Below are 20,654 nucleotides of genomic sequence, written 5' to 3' on the forward strand. Positions count from 1 at the left end.
GACTTCTTTTCCCATATCCAACACAACCAATCCTATCCTGAATTCATCCATGTCCCACCACCTCCCTAGCTACCTAGTTCCAGCCACCCCTCTCTACATAATCTCTAAATCAGTCTTTCACTTTTCGTCCCACCACCTCCCCAGCTACCTAGTTCCAGCCACCCTCTCTCCACAACCTCTGAATCAGTCTTTCACTTTTCCCAGCAATCCATTCTCCACTCAGCAAAATGATGACAAAGCACGTCATATCAAGGCTCTGCCTCAATTTAATGGCTTTCCATTGTATTTAGAATCATCTCCAAGCTCTCAGAGACTATGGTCAGCTACAATCTGGCCCACCTTCTGTTTCAGCCAAATTTCCTCACAGCACAAGGACGTTTGCACCTGCTGTTTTCCAAGCACGAAACCCTCGGCCAGATATATCTGGTGCTGTCACCTAATTTCAGGTTTTAACTCCACTCTCACCATTTCAGTGAGGACCTAATCCCCATCGCAGCCATTCTATCACATAGCTTTTTTTTTTTTTTTTGAGATACAGTCTGGCTCTCTCACCCAGGCTGGAGTGCAGTGGTGTGATCTGGGCTCACTGCAAACTTCCATCTCCTGGGATCAAGCGATTCTCCTGCCTCAGCTTCCCGAGTAGCTGGGATTACAGGTGTCTGCCACCACGCCTGGCTAAGTTTTGTATTTTCAGTAGAGACGGGGTTTTGCCATGTTAGCCAGGCTGGTCTCGAACTCCTTGACCTCAAGTGATCCACCTGCCTCAGCCTCCCACAATGCTGGATTTACAGGTGTGAGCCACTGCTCCCGGCCACATAGCCATGTTTTAAGCATGTATCACTATCTAAAATTATATATATATATATATATTTTTTTTTTTTTTTGAGACGGAGTCTGGCTCTATCACCCAGGCTGGAGTGCAGTGGCGCTATCTCGGCTCACTGCAAGCTCCGCCTCCTGGGTTCATGCCATTCTCCTGCCTCAGCCTCCGGAGTAGCTGGGACTACAGGCGCCCACCATCACGCCTGGCTAATTTTTTGTATTTTTAGTAGAGACGGGGTTTCACTGTTTTAGCCAGGATGGTCTCGATCTCCTGACCTCGTGATCCCCCTGCCTCAGCCTCCCAAAGTGCTGCGATTACAGGCGTGAGCCACCGCGCCCGGCCTAAAATTATTTTTTGTTTATACGTTTGTGTCGTCCTATAGAATGTAAGGTCACAAGATCAGGGACTTGCTCATTGCACTGGGTCTAACACACAGTGCTTCCTCAACAAACACTCGTTAAGATACTAACGTGGCAGAGTGGGGCCTTGTAAACAGTTTCAGGACCCTGTGTTTGTAGGAGCAACGTGGTGCCCTCCCAAGGAAGACAGGGAGGATGCAAAAGCACTGCCCAGAGATGGCGTCAGGCTGCAAGACATCTTGAATAATTCACCATCGTAACAACCCAGCCTCAGGAAGGGATGGGGCAAGACCAGAACAAAACATTAGGTAGGAGGCGGTGGACAATGGGATTCCCACGGGGCAGCTTCTGGGCACTGGACGTTCCCTAACCTGAGGCTCTCTAAAGAGGACGGTTAGGAATCCTCTGAGCTTCCGTGGGCTGGACTCGCTGTGGGAATTCAATCGCCCCTCTATCCACTGTGTGCTGGCAGGAAAGCGCTGAGACGCATGCGTAGTTCTCGGGTCGGGCACCCTCTCCATTTCCAAATACGCTTGCGCCCCATGTGGGCTACGGATGGTCAGCGAGAGTTGTCCGTCTTCAAGTGGATCAATGAGACTTGTGGAGGGGCTCTGAGTCCCGCCTCTGGATGAGTGACCGTCTCTTTTCCGAGTGAGGCCCCCCCCCCGCCTCCCCAGGGCTGCTTTTCTCGCGGCTGCGGGTGGTGGGGCTGCATCTTGACTTCCGCGCCTAGTGCGCGGGGCCCCAGTCTCCAGTCCCGCCCACGCGCCTTTGGAGGCTGCGGTGGGATTTCCTTTTGCCTTCGGTTGGGGCTGCTGTTTCTCTTCGCCGACGGTAGGCATTATAAATATTTCGCCCTTTAGCTCTCCCCTCCCGCCGTTCGCACTTAGCCTTTTTCATCATTATCATTATTTTTAATGGTAAGGATGGTCAAATTTTACTAATGAAGAGATTATAAAATCTTCAAGTCCTTGTATCCACTTGCTTTTTGAGGGCTGAAGTGGGAAGAAAGTTATATAATTCACGCATTCTTCGGACATGTGACAAACGTTCACGGAGCGTGGCAACGAGTGCCAGTGTCGCGATGCGCACTGGGGCTGCACATGGGAGCCAGGACGGACTGGACTGGTCCCTACCCTGCCCGCTGACGATTGGCAGTCCACTGCCTTTGATGAGCTGGGCGCTATAACTGCCATTAAGCCATTTGTACAATTAATCACAACAGTGATAAGAGCGACAAAGGAGCTATTCGGGTGGCTGAGGCGGGAGGATCTTTTGAGCCCAGGAGTTCGAGACCAGCCTGGGGAATAGAGCGAGATCCTGTCTCAAAAAAAGGGGGAGAAAAAGTGACAAAGAAGATGTGAGGGCTATGAGTTTGTGTTACAGGAGGTGTGTGGGGTGGGGAGGCGGCAGGGGGCGCGGTTGTTCTTAGAGAAAGTGACATCCGGGCTGATTTTGAAAGAATAAATGTTAACTAGGCTAAGCGGTGGGAAAGAGTAGTGTGTGCTGAAGGAAGGGAAGAAGAACCTGGCAGGTTCATGGCACGCTGTAATTGGATGCTGGTCTCCCTCCACACTTGACTCCTACAGTCTGATTTCTACACAGCACCCAAAGTGATCTCTTAAAAATACACGTGTGATCTTGTCACTTCCCAGCACCAAACTCTACAGTGAATTTCCATCTTAGAACAAAATTCAGACTCCTTACCATGGCCACCAAGACCGTACACAATCTGGCCTCCCAATTTCCTTCTCCAAGGTCACTTTTTACCACTATCCATCTCACTCACACTGCTCCAGCACTCTCTATGCTTTTATTTTTTCTCTTTCTTTCTTTCTTTTCTTTTCTCTTTCTTTCTTTTTTTTTTTTTTGAGATGCAGTCTTGCTCTGTCACCCAGGTGGTGTGATCTTGGCTCACTGCAACCCAGAGCAGTGGGGGTGATCTTGGCTCACTGCAGTCTCCGCCTTCCAGGTTCAAGCAATTCTGCCTCAGCCTCCTGAGTAGCAGGGATTAGCACCATCAGGCCCAGCTAATTTTTGTATTTTTAGTAGAGATTTCATCATGTTGTCCAGGCTGGTCGCGAACTCCTGCCCATCTCAGCCTCCCAAAGTGCTGCGATTACAGGCAGGAGCCACCACACCTGGCTCAGTATTTGTTTTATTTTTGTTATATTTATTTATTTAGAGACAGGGTCTTGCTCTGTTGCTCAGGCTGGAGTGCTGTGGCAGGAACACAGCTCACTGCAGCCTCCACTACCTCAATTCAAGCGATCCTCCCACCTCAGCTGAGACTATAGGTGTGCACCACCATGCCTGGCTAATTTTTTTGGTTTACCATGTTGGCCAGGTTTGTCTCGAACTCTTGGGCTCCGCTGTCCTCCTACCTTAGCCTCCCAAAGTGCTAGGATTATAGGCATGAGCCACAGTGCCCAGCTGGTGTTCAGTATTTGAATCCGTATTTCCTGTAGCCGCAACCAAAGTTCCTCTGTTAGGTCTCACTTCGACTTTAATAATTGTGTTCAGGCTGGGCACACTGGCTCAAGCCTGTAATCTCAGCACTTTGAGAGGCCGAGGTGGGTGGATCACCTGAGGTCAGGTGTTTGAGATCAGCCTGTCCAACATGGCGAAACCCTGTCTCTACTAAAAATACAAAACATTCTCCCGGCGTAGTGGCGGGCGCCTGTAATCCCAGCTACTTGGGAGGCTGAGGCAGGAGAATTGCTTGAACCCGGGAGGCAGAGGTTGCAGTGAGCGGAGATCACGTCATTGCACTCCAGCCTGGACTACAGAGTGAGACTCTGTCTCAATAAATAAATAAATAAATAAATAAATAAATGTGTTCGGAGTCATCATCATTCTTCCTGAAGTTCACCACTCCTTTGCCAAGAACACTCCCTGAAACACTGACAAGCAGGACCTTGAATAGTGGGGTATGGTTGGTAACAACTCATTCATTCAACAAACATTGAGCACCTGTTTTGTGCTTGCCTCTAAATGAAGAGCTGGTTGTATTATTTATTTTTTTAGGTGACAGGGCTTTCCCTATGTTGCCCAGGTTCGTCTCAAACTCTTGGGCTCAAGAGATCCTCATCCTCTCAAGTGGTTGAATATACAGGCTCCAGCGACTATGCCTGGTTGAATGAAGAACTTTGAAATTTTGAAGAAACAGGAACCATGAAATTTGCTTTGCAACTGTTTGCAACCTTTAAGGAAGACTGAAAAGGCATTCCTGAAGCATGTGAGAAGCAGTCTGTGTGACCTGATGACTCAGAGCTGCTTGGAATTTAGATTAGGGCAGATATGAGCTTAGGCTTCACTCTGCCACATATTTAACTTCTCTAAGTCTTAGTTTTCTTTTTTTTTTTTTTTTTTTTTGAGATGGAGTCTTGCTCTGTCACCCAGGCTGGAGCGCAGTGGCTTGATCTTGGCTCACTGCAAGCTCCGCCTCCCGGGTTCACGCCATCCTCCTGCCTCCGCCACCCGAGTAGCTGGGACTACAGGCGCACACTGCCACGCCTGGCTAAATTTTTGTATTTTTAGTAGAGACGGGGTTTCACCGTGTTAGCCAGGATGGTCTCGATCTCCTGACCTTGTGATCCGCCCGCCTCGGCCTCCCAAAGTGTTGGGATTACAGGCGTGAGCCATCGCGTCTGGCCTCTAAGTCTTAATTTTCTTATCTGTAATGTAGAGTTGTCAGGCTAGTGCATGTAATAAGCACTCATGAAAGACTTATCTTGCAAAAAATTGGAAGAGATCATATGAGGTACAAGGACCTTCCATCTGCACTGGGCTGTACATTGAATGTTGTGGTTACTGTTGAAGCATTGGTAAATCACATGAATCCAATGGTAAAACTACACCCTAAGGTTAGACTCAGTGGCTCACGCCTGTAATTCTAGCACTTTGGGAAACCAAGGCAAGAGGATTGCTTGAGTTCAGGAGTTCGAGACCAGTCTAGGCAACCTGTTTCTATAAAAAGTTAAAAAATTAGCTTGGTGTGGTGGTGTGCACTTCTGGTCCCAGCTACTCAGGAGGCTAAGGTGGGAGGATCCCCTGAGCCCAGGTGGTCAAGGCTGCAGTGAGCCAGGATCACACCGTTGCATTCCAGCCTGGATGACAGTGTGAGGCCCTGTCTTAAAAAAGGCAAAAACAAACCAAAAAAACCCACACCCTAGTGGGTAAGGGGCAGCAGAGGTCCCACCCAAGAGTGAAATCATTTTTGGTGTCAGTAATTGGAGAGAGTAATACACCCTCAGGCCAGAAACTAGAGGTGAGTGATGGCTCACGCCTATAATCCCAGCACCTTGGGAGGCCGAGGCAGGTGGATTGCTTGACCTCAGGAATTCGAGACCAGCCTGGGCAACATAGCAAGACCCCATCTCTAAAAAAAAAAAATTCAAAAATTAGTTGGGCATGGTGGCATGTACCTGTAGTCCCAGCTACTGTGGAGGCTGAGGTGGGAGGATCCAGTTGACCCTGAGAGGTCAAAGCTGCAGTGAATTGTGATTGTGCCAAGACCCTGTCTCTAAAATAAAATAAAATTAAAATTAAAAACTAGAGCTGAAAGGACAGGTTCTAGGTTAACTGGTAGTAGTTGTTCATTCATTCATCTGTATAAAAAGTATTTTTTTGAGCACCTTTCTGTGCTGTGCATGGAATGAACAAGTGTCTTTATTTGACTTGAACACAGACCATAGAAGTAACTAATGGTGGAACTGGGAGGGGCACTCTCCATGGGACCTAAAGACCTAGGAGCCTGTGATATGATACCTGTCAGTGTGAAAGGGCTGGAGTTTGCTATCTGAGCCAGACCTACACTCCAGGACAGGTCTCGCTGGGATGGGATCAAAATTGCTGCTGGGTCAGCCGAACTATTTTTGTACTTCTGCTTTTCACTTATATTTATGTCTTCCCTAGGTATATAGCTGTCTTTTTTTGTTTGCTTGTTTTTCTGAGACAGAGTCTTGCTGTGTCACTCAGGCTGGGGTGCAGTGGTGCGATCTCGGCTCACTGCAACATCCACCTCGGGTTCAAATGATTCTCCTGCCTCAGATTCCCGAGTAGCTAGGATTACAGGTGTCTGCCACCATGCCCGGCTAATTTTTTGTATTTTTAATAGAGATGGGGTTTAGTAGAGACAGGGTTTCATCGTGTTATCCAGGATGGTCTCCATCTCTTGACCTCATGATCCGCCCGCCTCGGCCTCCCAAAGTGCTGGGATTACAGGCATGAGCCACTGCGCCCGGCCACTGGAGACCCCTTTTCTACCAAAAAAAAAAATATATATATGTGTATATATATATATGTGTGTGTATATATATATGTGTGTATATATATATGTGTGTGTGTATATATATATATATATATATATATATATTTGTAAAGACGGAGTCTCTCTGTGTTGCCCAGGCTGGTCTTGAACTCCTGGCCTCAAGGGATCCTCTTGTCTCAGCTTCTTAAAATGATGGGGTTACAGGCATGAGCCACCGTACCAGGTCTTAGCTAACTCTTTTTCAAGTGCTATACAAAGGGGACAGAGGAACGTGATTGTGGCCACCTAGTATGCCCCTATTGGCCACTGCAGTGAGGCCTAGGTGTTTGAAGAGAGGCACCTAGGGTAATGGCTCTCAGGCACACCCTAGGGGCATTTTGGAAATTTGTGGGGCATCTTTAATAGAGACAATGATTAGGAGGCACTTTGAGAATTTAGTGGATGGAGCCCAGGAAAGGTAGACATTCTGCAACGTGTAGTACATTCATACACAAGGAAGAATTCACTCATTTCACCTGACTTACAAATATAAAATCAAATATAAATCAGTAGGACTTTATTATAAAATATTGCAGAAAAGTTTTACAAGAATTTTTTGTAGAGAAAGCCCAATCAGGGCCAGGCATGGTGGCTCATGCCTGTAATCTCAGGACTTTGGGAGGCCGAGGCAGGTGGATCACCTGAGGTCAGGAGTTTGAGACAAGCCCGGCCAACATGGTGAAACCCCGTCTTGACTAAAAATACAAAAATCAGCCAGGCATGGTGGTGTGCGTCTGTAATCCCAGCTACTCGGGAGGCTGAGGCAGGAGAATCGCTTGAACCCAGGAGGCGGGGTTTGCAGTGAGCCAAGATCATGCCACTGCGCTCCAGCCTGGGTGAAAGAGCAAGACTCCGTTGAAAGAAAGAAAGAGAGGAAGGGAGGGAGGGAGGGAAAGAAAGAAAGAAGAGGGGAGGGGAGGGAAAAGGAGAAAAGAAGGAAGGCAGGCAGGAAGGAAGGAATCCAGTCGAGATCGTTAAATTTGTTGTAATTTTGTCTTTGGCACAATAAACATTAGTCCTTATTAAAACTAACTACTTAGAAAATAAAATAGAAAATCCTCAAGGACAAATCACATTGTACAGCAAATATGAAATGTGAAATAATATCCACCTTGGAAATTTTTTTTTTTTTTTTTGAAACAGAGTGTTACTCTGTCTCCCAGGCTGGAGTGCAGTGGAACAATCTTGGGTCACTGCAACCTCCGACTCTTGGGTTCAAGTGATTCTCGGACCTCAGCTTCCCGAGTAGCTGGGATTACAGGTGTGCACCACCACACCCAGCTAATTTTTGTATTTTCATTTCAGATGGGATTTCGCCATGTTGGCCATGAACACCTGTCCTCAAGCTATCCACTGCCTCAGCCTCCCAAAGTGCTGGGATTATAGGCATGAGCTACCGTGCCCAGCCACCCTGGAAAAATTTTACAAAATGAAGTATAAAAAGAAGAAAAGAGGAGCGGGCACGGTGCCTTGTGCCTGTAATCCCAGAACTCTGCAAAGCCGAGGTAGGAGATCCTTTGGGTTTAGGAGTTTGAGACCAACCTGTGCAACACAGCAAGACCCTATCTCTACAAAAAATACAGACACTAGGCTGGGCGTGGTGGCTCACGCCTGTAATCCCGGCACTTTGGGAGGCTGAGGCCAGCAGATCACGAGGTCAGGAGATGGAGACCATCCTGGCTAACACAGTGAAACCCTGTCTCTACTAAAAATACAAAAAATTAGCCGGGCGTGGTGGCAGGCGCCTGTAGTCCCAGCTATTCTGGAGGCTGAGGCAGGAGAATGGTGTGAACCCGGGAGGCGGAGCTTGCAGTGAGCCGAGATCATGCCACTGTACACCAGCCTGGGCGACAGAGCAAGACTCCGTCTCAAAAAAAAAAAAAAAAATATTTTGCTCAGTACCTGGCCAAAAAAGAAGCAGCTCACTCCCTGTACAGAGGGTAAGAGAAAGGAGATGGTTGAACTTCTAAACTCACTAAAGCACGAGAGGCAAATGTGGAATGTGCTCAGGAAATATCTGTGAGATGAATGAATTTGAGGGAAGTAAGGTACTAGATAATTACCTGCCGTACCCAGAACAAATCCTGTGCAGCGTTTCCTTGAAGAGCAGGAAGTCAGGCCGGGCGCTGTGGCTCACGCCTGTAATCCTAGCCCTTTGGGAGGCCAAAGCGTGCGAATCACCTGCGGTCAGGAGGTTGAGACCAGCCTGGCTAACATGGTGAAACCCCGTCTCTACTAAAATACAAAAATTAGCCAGGTGTGGTGGTGCGTGCCTGTAGTCCTAACTACTTGAGTGGCTGAGGCAGGAGAATTGCTTGAACCTGGGAGGCAGAGGTTGCAGTGAGCTGAGATTGGCCACTGCACTCCAGACTGGGTGACAGAGTGAAGACATCATCTCAAAAAAAAAAAAAGAGAAAAGCAGGAAGTCTGGAAGGGGTGGCTACTGACATAGTGAAGCAACTAGTTCAATTCTACAACTTGACAACTACCCCTGTGCCAGGCTATCTACAAGGATATTTAGAATGTGTAAGACATTCCTTCAAGGAACTCCAGGAACAGAGGCCTGACATGTTGCAATGTTTAGTGTCAAGCAGTGTACTAGAGACACATTATCACACTCAAACCTCACAACAGTTCTATGAGGTAGGAGTTATCACTCCCCTTTTATAGATGAAATAGAGGCTTAGAGTGATTGATTTATTGAAGGTCAAACAGCCAGTAAATGGTGTAGCCAGGATTCCAACCTTGCCGTCTCACTAAGACTGTACAAAAAAAGATACAAACAACAGACAAATAGTTGCCAGGCACCTCCCAAGTTGCCAGGCACTGCATTTACCTCACTGACCCCTTTGAGGTTGTGGCATTGCCTCCATTTTCTAGGCGAGGAAATAGGCTGAGAGCTGGGGCTAGTCTGGTCATGACTGTGTGTGCCACTCCCACCAAATCTCATTTGATGTGGTTCATGAGGCAAATGGCATGGACAACTTCCTTCTCATGTCCACTGAGCATATGGCTTTTTACAACACTTTGTGGTTTCTGAAGTACTTTACAAACCTCCCTGTCCTGTGAGGAAGGAAGAACAGTTATTACAATCTGCATCTGGAAGCCAATTGCCCTTTAGAGATATGGCTGCAATTGCCTCACTACCTGTGTCATGTGACTCTCCCAGGCCCTTAATGAGTAAATGAGAGGTGCTGCAGGGGAGCCACGCGGACCACTCCCCTCCCTCCAGTCCTGCCACCCCACTGCCAGTGTCCCACCCTCCTTGCGCCCTACACTTCACTGGCTAATAACCCCCCTCACTTTTTCCTGTGTGAAGCCATCCTGGATAATTCCCCACCCATGAATGGTCCCTCCCCATCTCAGAGAGCTCTCCATGCACACCTGTTACCGTTTCTGTTTTTACCTGTAAATGTCTATGTGTCTGACTCCCATGCCTCATGCACCTCTATAGGGCAAAGACTGTGTCTTAAACATCACAGTAGCCTCAGCATGTTGTGCAATGAAGGTTTTTTTGTTTTTGTTTTTTGTTTTTTTTTTTTGGTATTAGCTTTATTTGTATCATTTTGAAATTTTTATCAAAAAAGCAGTGTGCCTGCTGTGGTTCCCATCCTCTGGGATTTAGGAACCTTTACCCGATTCTCCATCCAAGTCTGTCTTTTGTATTCTAAGCTCTTCCTAAAGTTGTCATTCACATATACCCTCCAGAATTTTATAGGGTGTATAATCTGTAACAACTCGGAGGAAGCCAATTGCCCTTTAGAAATATGGCTGCGATTGCCTCACTTCCTGTGTCATGTGACTCTCCCAGTCATTACATGACCCATCCACATTGGGAAGCCAGAATTACCTGCAGGACTAACCTAGTGCCTATAGCTATGGCAGGTACCTGCACCCTTGTTTTTGTTTAGTGGATCCTCTACCCTTCAGAGACTCTGGAACCCCTGTGGTCTTCTCCTCATCTAATGACCCTGAGGTGATGGAGTTTTCAAGTCCTTCCAGAGAGGTAAGAGAGAGAGCTCCCAATCAGCATTGTCACAGTGCTTCTGGAATCCTGGCACTGGAATTTAATGAATGACAGACTCTCTTTGAATCCAGGGCCATCATGGCTCTTTGAGCAAGGCACAGATGGAGGGAGGGGTCGAAGTTGAAATGGGTGGGAAGAGTGGTGGGGAGCATCCTGATTTGGGGTGGGCAGAGAGTTGTCATCAGAAGGGTTGCAGGGAGAGCTGCACCCAGGTGTCTGTGGGCCTTGTCATAATGAATGTGGGAGACCAGGCCATGGGCACCCAAAGGCAGCTAAGCCCTGCCCAGGAGAGTAGTTGAAGGGTGGAGAGGGGCTTGCTTTTCAGCCACTCCTCATTCTGTCCTCAGGAATGTCCCAAGCCTTCGGGTAGGGTAAACATCATGGCTGGCAGCCTCACAGGATTGCTTCTACTTCAGGCAGTGTCGTGGGCATCAGGTGAGTGAGTCAAGGTAGTGGGGAGGTAGCACAGAGGCTCCCTTCTGCCTCATAGTCCTTTGGTAGCCTTCCAGTAAGCTGGTGGTAGACTTTTAGTAGGTGCTCAATAAGTCCTTTTGAGTGACTGAGACCAACTTTGGGGTGAGGATTTTTGAAACCGTCTTCAGTCTCTCCGAGCAGCTGTGTCCGTTCTCCACATCCTTGTCAGACCTCATCTCTGCTTGTGCTCCCTCCCTCCCAGGTGGTGCCCCTGCATCCCTAAAAGCTTCAGCTACAGCTCAGTGGTCTGTGTCTGCAATGTCACATACTGTGACTCTTGACCCCCTGACCTTTCCTGCCCTAGGTACCTTCAGCCGCTACGAGAGCAGAAACAGTGGGCGTCGGATGGAGCTGAGTACGGGACCATCCGGGCTAATTGCACCGGCACAGGTTAACATTACACCCTTCACCCCTCCCGGGCCAGGCTGGGTCCTCCTAGAGGTAAACGGTGTCAGTGATCACCATGGAGTTTCTCCCCTGGGCACTGATACCCCTGTGGATGTCCTCAGGCCTGCTACTGATCCTGCAGCCAGAAGTTCCAGAAAGTGAAGGGATTTGGAGGGGCTGTGACAGATGCAGTTGCCCTCAACATCCTTGCCCTGTCACCCCCTGCCCAGAATTTGCTACTTAAATGGTACTTCTCTGAAGAAGATGAGGAGGAAGGGGACAAGATGACATACAGCCATTGACACTTTTCTTTGCCCATTCTTTGGACCCTGACTTCTGCCTGTCCCTGACATTTGGTTCCTGTCTTAATGCCCTGTGAAATAAGATTTCCCTGCCTATCATCTGCTAACTGCTATGGACTCAGGCTCAGAAAGGCCTGTGCTTCACCCAGGTGCCAGCCTCCACAGGTTCCAACCCAGGAGCCCAAGTTCCCTTTGACCCTGACTCAGACACTATTAGGACTGGCAAGTGATAAGCAGAGTCCCATACTCTCCTGTTGACTCAGACTACCATATCTTGATCATCCTTTTCCGTAGGAATCGGATATAACATCATCCGGGTACCCATGGCCAGCTGTGACTTCTCCATCCGCACCTACACCTATGCAGACACCCCTGATGATTTCCAGTTGCACAACTTCAGCCTCCCAGAGGAAGATACCAAGCTCAAGGTAGGCATTCTAGCTTTTTCAGGCCCTGATGGCCCTGATGTCTGGGGGTTGAGAGGCTGTAGGGTAGGTCTGCTTGTAGAGACATTTTGTCCCCTGCTGTTTTGTCCGGGGGGTGGGAGGGTGGGGGCTAATGGCTGAACTGGATGCACTGGTTGGGCTAGTATGTGTTCCAAATCTGGGTGCTTCTCTCTTCACTACCTTTGTCTCTAGATACCCCTGATTCACCGAGCCCTGCAGTTGGCCCGGCGTCCTGTTTCACTCCTTGCCAGCCCCTGGACATCACCCACTTGGCTCAAGACCAATGGAGCGGTGAATGGGAAGGGGTCACTCAAGGGACAGCCCGGAGACATCTACCACCAGACCTGGGCCAGATACTTTGTGAAGTAAGGGATCAGCAAGGATGAGGGATCAGGACTGGCCTCCCCTTTGGCCATGCTGATCTGTGTCCCAATCCTCAACCTGGTTCCACTTCCAGATCTGCCTTTCCTCAGCTCACCTTTCTACCTTCTGGGCCTTTCAGACTTGGATCTGTCAGTCTTGCCCACTCCGTCAGGCTTCCTGTTCTCTCGGTCTGGTCCACTTTCTTGGCCGGATCATTCATGACCTTTCTCTTGCCAGGTTCCTGGATGCCTATGCTGAGCACAAGTTACAGTGGGCAGTGACAGCTGAAAATGAGCCTTCTGCTGGGCTGTTGAGTGGATACCCCTTCCAGTGCCTGGGCTTCACCCCTGAACATCAGCGAGACTTCATTGCCCGTGACCTAGGTCCTACCCTCGCAAACAGTACTCATCACAATGTCCGCCTACTCATGCTGAATGACCAATGCTTGCTGCTGCCCCACTGGGCAAAAGTGGTAAGGCTCGGGCCTCCATGGTGCTCCAGTGACCTTCAAATCCAGCATCCAAATCACTGGCTCCCAAACTTAGAGGGATTTCTCTACCCAACTATGGATCCTAGAGCACCATTCCCCTGGACCTCCAGGGTGCCATGGATCCCACAGTTGTGACTTTAAACCTCTCTAGGCTGGGGGTGGTAGCTCATGCCTATAATCCCAGCACTTTGGGAACCCGAGGTGGGTGGATCACTTGAATCTAAGGCGTTCAAGATGAGCCTGGGAAACATGGTGAAACCCCAACTCTACAAAAAAAAAAAAAAAAAAAAAATAGAAAAGTTAGCTGGGTGTGGTGGTGGCACGCCTATAGTTCCAACTATTCTGGAGGCTAAGGCGGGAGGTTTAGTTGAGCCTAGAATTCCAGGCTGCAGTGAGCTATGATTATGTCACTGTACTCCAGCCTGTGTGACAGAGTGAGACCCTGTCTCAAAAACAAAAACAAAAAATCCCTCCCAAAACCTCTGTAGTTGCATTCTTCCCACCACCCAGTTCAGGATTCCTACAAGAGGAACTAGAAGTTCCAGAAGCCTGTGTGCAAGGTCCAGGGTCAGTTGCTCTTCCTTTGCAGGTACTGACAGACCCAGAAGCAGCTAAGTATGTTCATGGCATTGCTGTACATTGGTACCTGGACTTCCTGGCTCCAGCCAAAGCCACCCTAGGGGAGACACACCACCTGTTCCCCAACACTATGCTCTTTGCCTCAGAGGCCTGTGTGGGCTCCAAGTTCTGGGAGCAAAGTGTGCAGCTAGGCTCCTGGGATCGAGGGATGCAGTACAGCCACAGCATCATCACGGTAAGCCACCCCAGTCTCCCTTCCTGCAAAGCAGACCTCAGACCCCTTACTAGTCTCACCAAAGACTGACAGAAGCCCTTCCTGTCCAGCTTTCCCCAGCTAGCCTGCCCTTTTGGGCAACTCTGGGGAACCATGATTCCCTGTCTTGCCTTTCCTTCACAGGTCTGCACACCTCTTTGCCCCTTTTGCAACTACCGAGGCACTTGCAGCTACCTCAGACTTCTCAGCTCCCCTTGAGAGGCCTGGATCTTCACACCTCCAACTCCTTAGCTACTAAGGAATGTGCCCCTCACAGGGCTGAGCTACCCACAGCTGCCTCTCCCTCACGTGACCCTTACCTACACTCTCTGGGGACCCCCAGTGTTGAGCCTTTGTCTCTTTGCCTTTGTCCTTACCCTAGAACCTCCTGTACCATGTGGTCGGCTGGACCGACTGGAACCTTGCCCTGAACCCCGAAGGAGGACCCAATTGGGTGCGTAACTTTGTCGACAGTCCCATCATTGTAGACATCACCAAGGACACGTTTTACAAACAGCCCATGTTCTACCACCTTGGCCACTTCAGGTGAGTGGAGGGCGGGCACCCCCATTCCATACCAGGCCTATCATCTCCTACATCGGATGGCTTACATCACTCTACACCATGAGGGAGCAGGAAGGTGTTTAGGGTGGAACCTCGGAAGAGGCACACCCATCCCCTTTTGCACCATGGAGGCAGGAAGTGACTAGGTAGCAACGGACAACCCCACTGCCTGAGGCTGAACTGCGATGCAGAAAAGCAGGGTCAGTGCCCAGCAGCATGGCTCCAGGCCTAGAGACCCAGGGCAGAGCCTCTGCAGGAGTTATGGGGTGGGTACATGGGTGGGTGACTTCTTAGATGAGGGTTTCATGGGAGGTACCCCGAGGGTCTCTGACCATCTTTTCCCACATTCAGCAAGTTCATTCCTGAGGGCTCCCAGAGAGTGGGGCTGGTTGCCAGTCAGAAGAACGACCTGGACACAGTGGCACTGATGCATCCCGATGGCTCTGCCGTTGTGGTCGTGCTAAACCGGTGAGGGCAATGGTGAGGTCTGGGAAGTGGGCTGAAGACAGCGTCGGGGGCCTTGGCAGGATCACACTCTCAGCTTCTCCTCCCTGCTCCCTAGCTCCTCTAAGGATGTGCCTCTTACCATCAAGGATCCTGCTGTGGGCTTCCTGGAGACAATCTCACCTGGCTACTCCATTCACACCTACCTGTGGCGTCGCCAGTGATGGAGCAGATACTCAAGGAGGCACTGGGCTCAGCCTGGACATTAAAGGGACAGAGTCAGCTCACAAGCTGTCTGTGGCTAAAGAGGGCACAGCAGGGCCAGGGTGAGCTTACAGCGACGTAAGCCCAGGGGCAGTGGTTTGAGTGACTCACTTTCCCCTCTAGGTGGTGCCGGGCTGGAGGCCCCTAGAAAAAGATCAGTAAGCCCCAGTGTCCCGCCAGCCCCCATGCTTATGTGAACGTGTGCTGTGTGCTGCTTGCTTTGGAAACTGGGCCTGGGCCCAGGCCTAGGGTGAGCTCACTGTCTGTACAAACACAAGATGAGGGGTGAGGGTAAGGAAAAGAAGAGACTAGGAAAGCTGGGCCCAAAACTGGAGACTGTTTGTCTTTCCTGGAGATGCAGAACTGGGCCCGTGGAGCAGCAGTGTCAGCATCAGGGCGGAAGCCTTAAAGCAGCAGTGGGTGTGCCCAGGCACCCAGATGATTCCTATGGCACCAGCCAGGAAAAATGGCAGCTCTTAAAGGAGAAAATGTTTGAGCCCAGTCAGTGTGAGTGGCTTTATTCTGGGGGGCAGCACCCCGTGTCCGGCTGTACCAACAATGAGGAGGCACGGGGGCCTCTGGAATGCACGAGAGTAGAAAAACCAGTCTTGGGAGCATGAGGACAAATCATTCCTCTTCATCCTCCTCAGCCATGCCCAGGGTCTGGGTGCCTGGGGCCCGAGCAGGCGTTGCCCGCTGGATGGAGACAATGCCACTGAGCAAGGCGTAGCCCACCATGGCTGCCAGTCCTGCCAGCACAGATAGGATCTGGTTCCGGCGCCGGTATGGCTCCTCCTCAGTCTCTGGGCCTGCTGGTGTCTGGCGTTGCGGTGGTACCTCAGCTGAGGGTCAAGGAAGGAAGGTGTGTTAGGAGAACTAGTTCTTGGATCCCTGCCCACTCTCCCCAGGGCTGCCCCTCCCATCTGCCCCTTACCTCCATCCCAGGGGAAGTAGAGACTGAGAATGTGGGTACAATAGGCACAGAGGTTGTGCAGCCCCCGCAGGTGGACCTGCAGCTTCCCACTGGGCAGCTTTGCCTGCAGCAGCAGGGCCAAGTAGCTAAAGACGAAGGCGTCCAAGGAGGCAGGGCTGGAGCAGAGAGAGAAGGGTGGGATGGAGGAGAACCACTGGGGCAGAAGGGGTAAAGATGGAGCTGGAGGAAGAGTCAGCCCTGGGAGGTGAGCTCTGGGCAGCAGGCGGCCACCAGGGAAGGACAGGACACACAGTTCTAGACCTGGTATGGGGAGAGATCCCCAGGTGGCGCCAGCCGGGCCCTGAATAGGGCTCTATCCCAGGGCTGCATAAAGGGCACATTCAGTGCCCCACAGCTCTTCAGGCCCCTCCTGTGCCTGGCTGCTCTCCCACCCTACCCTTTTGTACCTCTGAGAAGGCTCTGGCCCCACGCACAGCCCCACTGTCACCAGGACCAGTATCTGTCTCAGGGACCTCCTATCCAGAGCCTGAGCCCACCCCAGCCCCAGCCCCAGCTCCAGCTGCTCCATCTGAACCTGTATCTTCTTCCAAGCCACCCATTACCCTCTTGGAGTCAGACTCACGCATCTCCAAAGAAGAACTTTTGAGAGCCCAGGCGCTGAGAGAGCAGGGTCAGACACTCTCGAGCCTCTCGGTACAGCTGTAGGGGCGACACAGGTAGGCTTGCAGCTGCGTGAGCAGTGCCACCTCCCCACCTAAGCACTCCCATTCCTGGCCAGCATCCTTGGGGCTCATCTCATACAATAGCCCCCGGTCTCAGAGCTACCTCCTTCTCCAGCTCTTCCTCATCCTCAGGCCTGTGCTCCCCGGTCAGCAGCTGTAGCCGTTCCATGTACTGCCGCTGCATGCGGCCAGGCAGGAAGAAGTTGAGGGGAAAGGGCATAGCCTCTGCATACCACTTCCGGGTCACTTCCACGTAGTTCTTGGTGTCTATCCAAAAAGTATGTACCTGGATTGGGTAGGCAGGAAGAAACAGGCAGGTCTGAGGCAGTGCACCTGTCTGATTCAAGGTGGGCTTCTGACCCCCATGCTGTCCTGAGTCTCTGTGTGGGCCTGTGTGTTCCCGACCCCTCCCCTGCTGGCCATGGATGCTGAGAGGTCTGGGCACACTCACCAGCACCGGGAGCAACTTCTCCTCCAGGAGAGACATGAAGGCCAGGGTGTCTGCCCCTTGCCGAGCTGACAGATCATAATCAGCATTGTACTTCTGTGGAGGAAACATCCATGGCGTGGACACTGGGGGGCTGCAGGGACACTTCACCAGGGAGGAAGGAGTCTTGTCTGGTACCCCCCTCACTGGCCTCTGAGTGTAGTGGAGGTACAGCAAGGAACTTTTCCTGCCAAGGCCCCCTTGCCTGGGCCCAGCCAGTAGCCTGTTGCTGTTGGCAAAAAGCCTGGGCCTTGGAGCCCGCTGGCCGTCAAGGTCCAGCGCCCAATGCAGGGAAGGAAGGAAGGCTCCGCCGCAAACTAGGAGCAGCTCCCAGAATTTCCATGGAAAGCTGGAACAACGCCTGCTGACGGCAACTTTCTAACAGTAACTTCCCCGACCCAGACACCACAAAGCTAGCACAACGGAGCTCAGATGCAGGCTAGGACTCGGTCCATGTCTCAGGAACCAGGGAAAGCCATCCTCACACTCACTGGATCCAGGGAACCCACGCCCAGGGCCCCCCAGCTTGTTCCCTCAGTGCCCAGCTCTTGGCTATTTCTTTTTCATTCCATGGCCCAGACATCACCACCACATACACATTCCACCCATACCCCCAGGTCTCAGCCTGCCCTACCTTCCCAGGCTCCAGTCTCTGTTCCTCAGCATCCCCCTCCACATCCTGAGTAAGCTTTGTCCCCAGATAACCTCTTCAGCATGATCCTTAAGTCTCCCTGAGCCTCAGTTTCTCCCCTGTGGAATGGGGGTAAGAATCTCTTTCTCTCAATGCCCCTGTGTTAGGAAATAATTTAGAATACTTTGGAAACTGGAAAAGCTCTGTTCACACCTAAACAATCAGGGCAGTGGCCTCGGCCCTGCCAGGAACTTTGGCTTTTATCTGGATCCTCTCTTTCCAGGCCTCTCAATTAATTCCCCAGGTCCGTAACCTTTGGGAAATTAGAAATGAGGAAGTGTCCCACTTCTGACACTGTGTTCCCTCTTGGAACCTGACCGTCAATGCTAGAAGAACCCTTGGAAAACATGCTGGCCCAGCCCTCTAGTTTTACAAATAAGGGAGTGCACAGCCCTGAAAGGTTACGTGGCCTGCCCCAGATCACATAGTCAATGTCAGAGTAAAGAGCATAGCCTAGGCCTCCCCACTCCTCTAGTAATGCTCTTCCATCTTCTCCAACCTGGCTCTAAGCCTTGTCCATCCTGAGCCCCATATCTAGCCCAACCTAGTCCCTGAAAACAGAAAGTGGCCCTTAGAAATCTCTCTCCAGTCCCACCATCACAGGCCAACTGCTGTCTTCCACTCTCCTTCAGCCTGTGCTCCTCTCCCTCCCTGCCTTACAGTGCCCTAAGCTTCACCTCTTGCCGACTGCTTTAATACATCACAGTGACACTGTGTGTGTCTCCGCCACGAGACTGTTGCTCCTTGATGCTCTGGGTCACCTGCATCTAGCATGGCATATATCTGGTGCTCAATAAATGTGTACTGTATAGAATTGACTGAACTTCTCTCACTGGCAGCCCCCTCTATCCAAGTCACCTACCTCTTTTCGAAGGTGGGTGATGATCTTGTGTGGAACTGAGATGACCTCTCCATGACTGGTCCGAAGGGCAGGCAGAGTTCCTGATATTGAGAGAGAAGTATACCAACCAGACCCTTAGCTGCCTAGTCATAAATATTTGCAACACATTCCTGCCTATTTCCTGCTTCTCCCCTTGTACACACCCTTCCCTACCCCCAAGGGATACTGGGTACCTGAAGGGCTCCGCCAGGGGTTGCTGATCTTGTGCACCTTCAGTGGAGCACCAGTAAATCTGGCATAGGTCTGCAGGGAAGGAAGCGGAAGTCAGAGAGGCAGGGCCATGTTCCCCACAGTGGTATCAAGAAGAGAAATGACATTTGTTGAATACCTTATGTGCCATTCCCTATACTTAGTATCTTCGTCTCAAAAAAAAGGGGGAGTCACTACCATTTCTATTTTACAAATGGACAACACAGGGCTCAGAGAGATTCCGGACATGTCCGTGATTACAGGACAGCCAGGAAAATCCTTTCCTCTATCTCCTCTCTTGCCATCTACCTGGTGAACATCTATCCTCAGAAGCTTTTCCTAACCAGTATCCCTCTTCTTGGAAGCACTGACAGTGCCCTTCTCTTTGGCAGTATCTGTGGTCTGTTCCTACTTTAACTTATACGTGAATATTTTATTATATTTATTTGCTTACCTATCTGCCTTTCTGTAAACTCGAAGGGAGGAAACAAATTTTATTCATCTTTGCATGGCAATATTTAATATTTGGAAGAAATCTAATAGATGCTCTTTAAAGCAAAAAGTCAATGAATAAATGAAGCAAAGGAAGTCTGTCTGATTGCTAAGCTCTTTATACAAAGCCTGGCTGTGAGTCGTTTGGTCTAACAAACAATAGGCTCAGTAAATGCTGTTAAGTGAGGAGGAAGAGGAGAAGGGGGCTGAGGAGAAGGCAGGAATTCCAAGCTAGAGTAGGTCCCTGAGACAGTCCAGCCTAGTAAACCTCCGAATGGAGAAAAAATGCCCGAAGAGAAAGGATCTCCGCAAGGTCACACAGCCAGTGAATGGATGAGCAAGGACTAGAACCCATCACCTGAACTCCCAACCAGGCTTCTTTTTCATTGCTGCATTAAGCCTAGAAAACTATAGCATAGGGCACTGAGGCCATATCGGTCACGTACGCTCTTTGACTGCCTCAGTTTCCCCCACTGCGCCCATGCTGAGTAGCCCTGGCAAAGTTTGGATGCTCGGCTAGTTCGGCCCCCTCCCCAGTCATCAGGGCACAGCAGAGGGCGCCAGCGCCACCCCTCACCAGCACGGCCAGGCTGTCCAGGTCCACTGACGGCAGCCCCCAGCCCCCTGACCAGCAGAACAGCTCCATGGGCGCCGCCATCTTGCCCGCCCTCTGTCCCGGAAACACTTCCTTGTGTGCTTCTGCTCTCTCCTGCACGGGCCCGCCCCCCGCCACCGCCCCTCCGGTCGTTGCGGTCAGGGGGCCTGGGGAGGTCCCCGGGGAGGCGAGGCTTCTTCTGGCCCGACTGGAAGCTGAACTGCGGGGGAGTGGGCCGCGGGCCTCGGGGGAGGGCGACCGCCGGCCCATCCAGAGGTGGCCCACGTAGCGGGACAGCGCTGTCGGCCCGGCGCGCCTCGGAGAGTCACGGCGCCTCGGCCAAGTGGAGCCCCGAACCCCTGAAGGCGCGGCAGGCTCAGGAGAGCAGGGTCTTGTGCGCCTGGGCCAGGTCTGGGGGCTCTTGCCAAACTGCACGTGGCCTGTACTGCTCCGGGGCCCCTTGGGGCTCGTCCCCGAGCGGGGACTGCGGGGGGGTCCCCCGAGCAGCATGTTTTCCACAGCGCGTTATGTTTGGAGCGGGCCCTGCGCCGCCTGTC

General features: G+C 51.1%; 2 protein-coding genes across 2 annotated transcripts; one reads left to right on the forward strand and one right to left on the reverse strand.

The window, feature by feature from the left end:
• Positions 1-1,870: 1,870 nt before the first annotated feature.
• On the forward strand, positions 1,871-15,591 carry LOC112128502 (lysosomal acid glucosylceramidase-like). Its single transcript, XM_024247297.3, is given in 12 exon segments — positions 1,871-2,016; positions 10,405-10,499; positions 10,868-10,955; positions 11,299-11,358; positions 11,361-11,384; positions 11,978-12,111; positions 12,322-12,494; positions 12,730-12,964; positions 13,572-13,796; positions 14,197-14,360; positions 14,730-14,846; positions 14,941-15,591. Coding segments are annotated over 11 exon segments (1,353 nt in total). The 5' UTR covers positions 1,871-2,016; positions 10,405-10,472; the 3' UTR covers positions 15,047-15,591.
• On the reverse strand, positions 15,589-20,607 carry LOC100445138 (metaxin-1). Its single transcript, XM_002810067.5, has 8 exons — positions 20,080-20,607; positions 18,995-19,064; positions 18,783-18,862; positions 17,194-17,286; positions 16,846-17,028; positions 16,643-16,719; positions 16,021-16,175; positions 15,589-15,928 (listed from the first exon to the last, which is right to left on the reverse strand). The coding sequence occupies exons 1-8, from the start codon at positions 20,605-20,607 to the stop codon at positions 15,714-15,716; spliced, it is 1,401 nt and encodes a 466-aa protein (XP_002810113.3). The 3' UTR covers positions 15,589-15,713.
• Between the last annotated feature and the right edge of the window lie 47 nt (positions 20,608-20,654).

The sequence above is a fragment of the Pongo abelii genome, chromosome 1 (genome assembly GCF_028885655.2).
Source record: "Pongo abelii isolate AG06213 chromosome 1, NHGRI_mPonAbe1-v2.0_pri, whole genome shotgun sequence".
Lineage (NCBI taxonomy): Eukaryota > Metazoa > Chordata > Mammalia > Primates > Hominidae > Pongo > Pongo abelii.

Excerpts from the sequence above, each read along its gene's own strand:
- LOC100445138 (XM_002810067.5), bottom strand. The coding sequence starts at position 20,607 with ATGCTGCTCGGGGGACCCCCCCGCAGTCCCCGCTCGGGGACGAGCCCC. Across the intron at positions 18,863-18,994 it reads CCCCTGGCGGAGCCCTTCAG|GAACTCTGCCTGCCCTTCGG; the intron begins GTACCCAGTATC and ends TCTCAATATCAG. Across the intron at positions 17,029-17,193 it reads AGAAGTTGCTCCCGGTGCTG|GTACATACTTTTTGGATAGA; the intron begins GTGAGTGTGCCC and ends TACCCAATCCAG.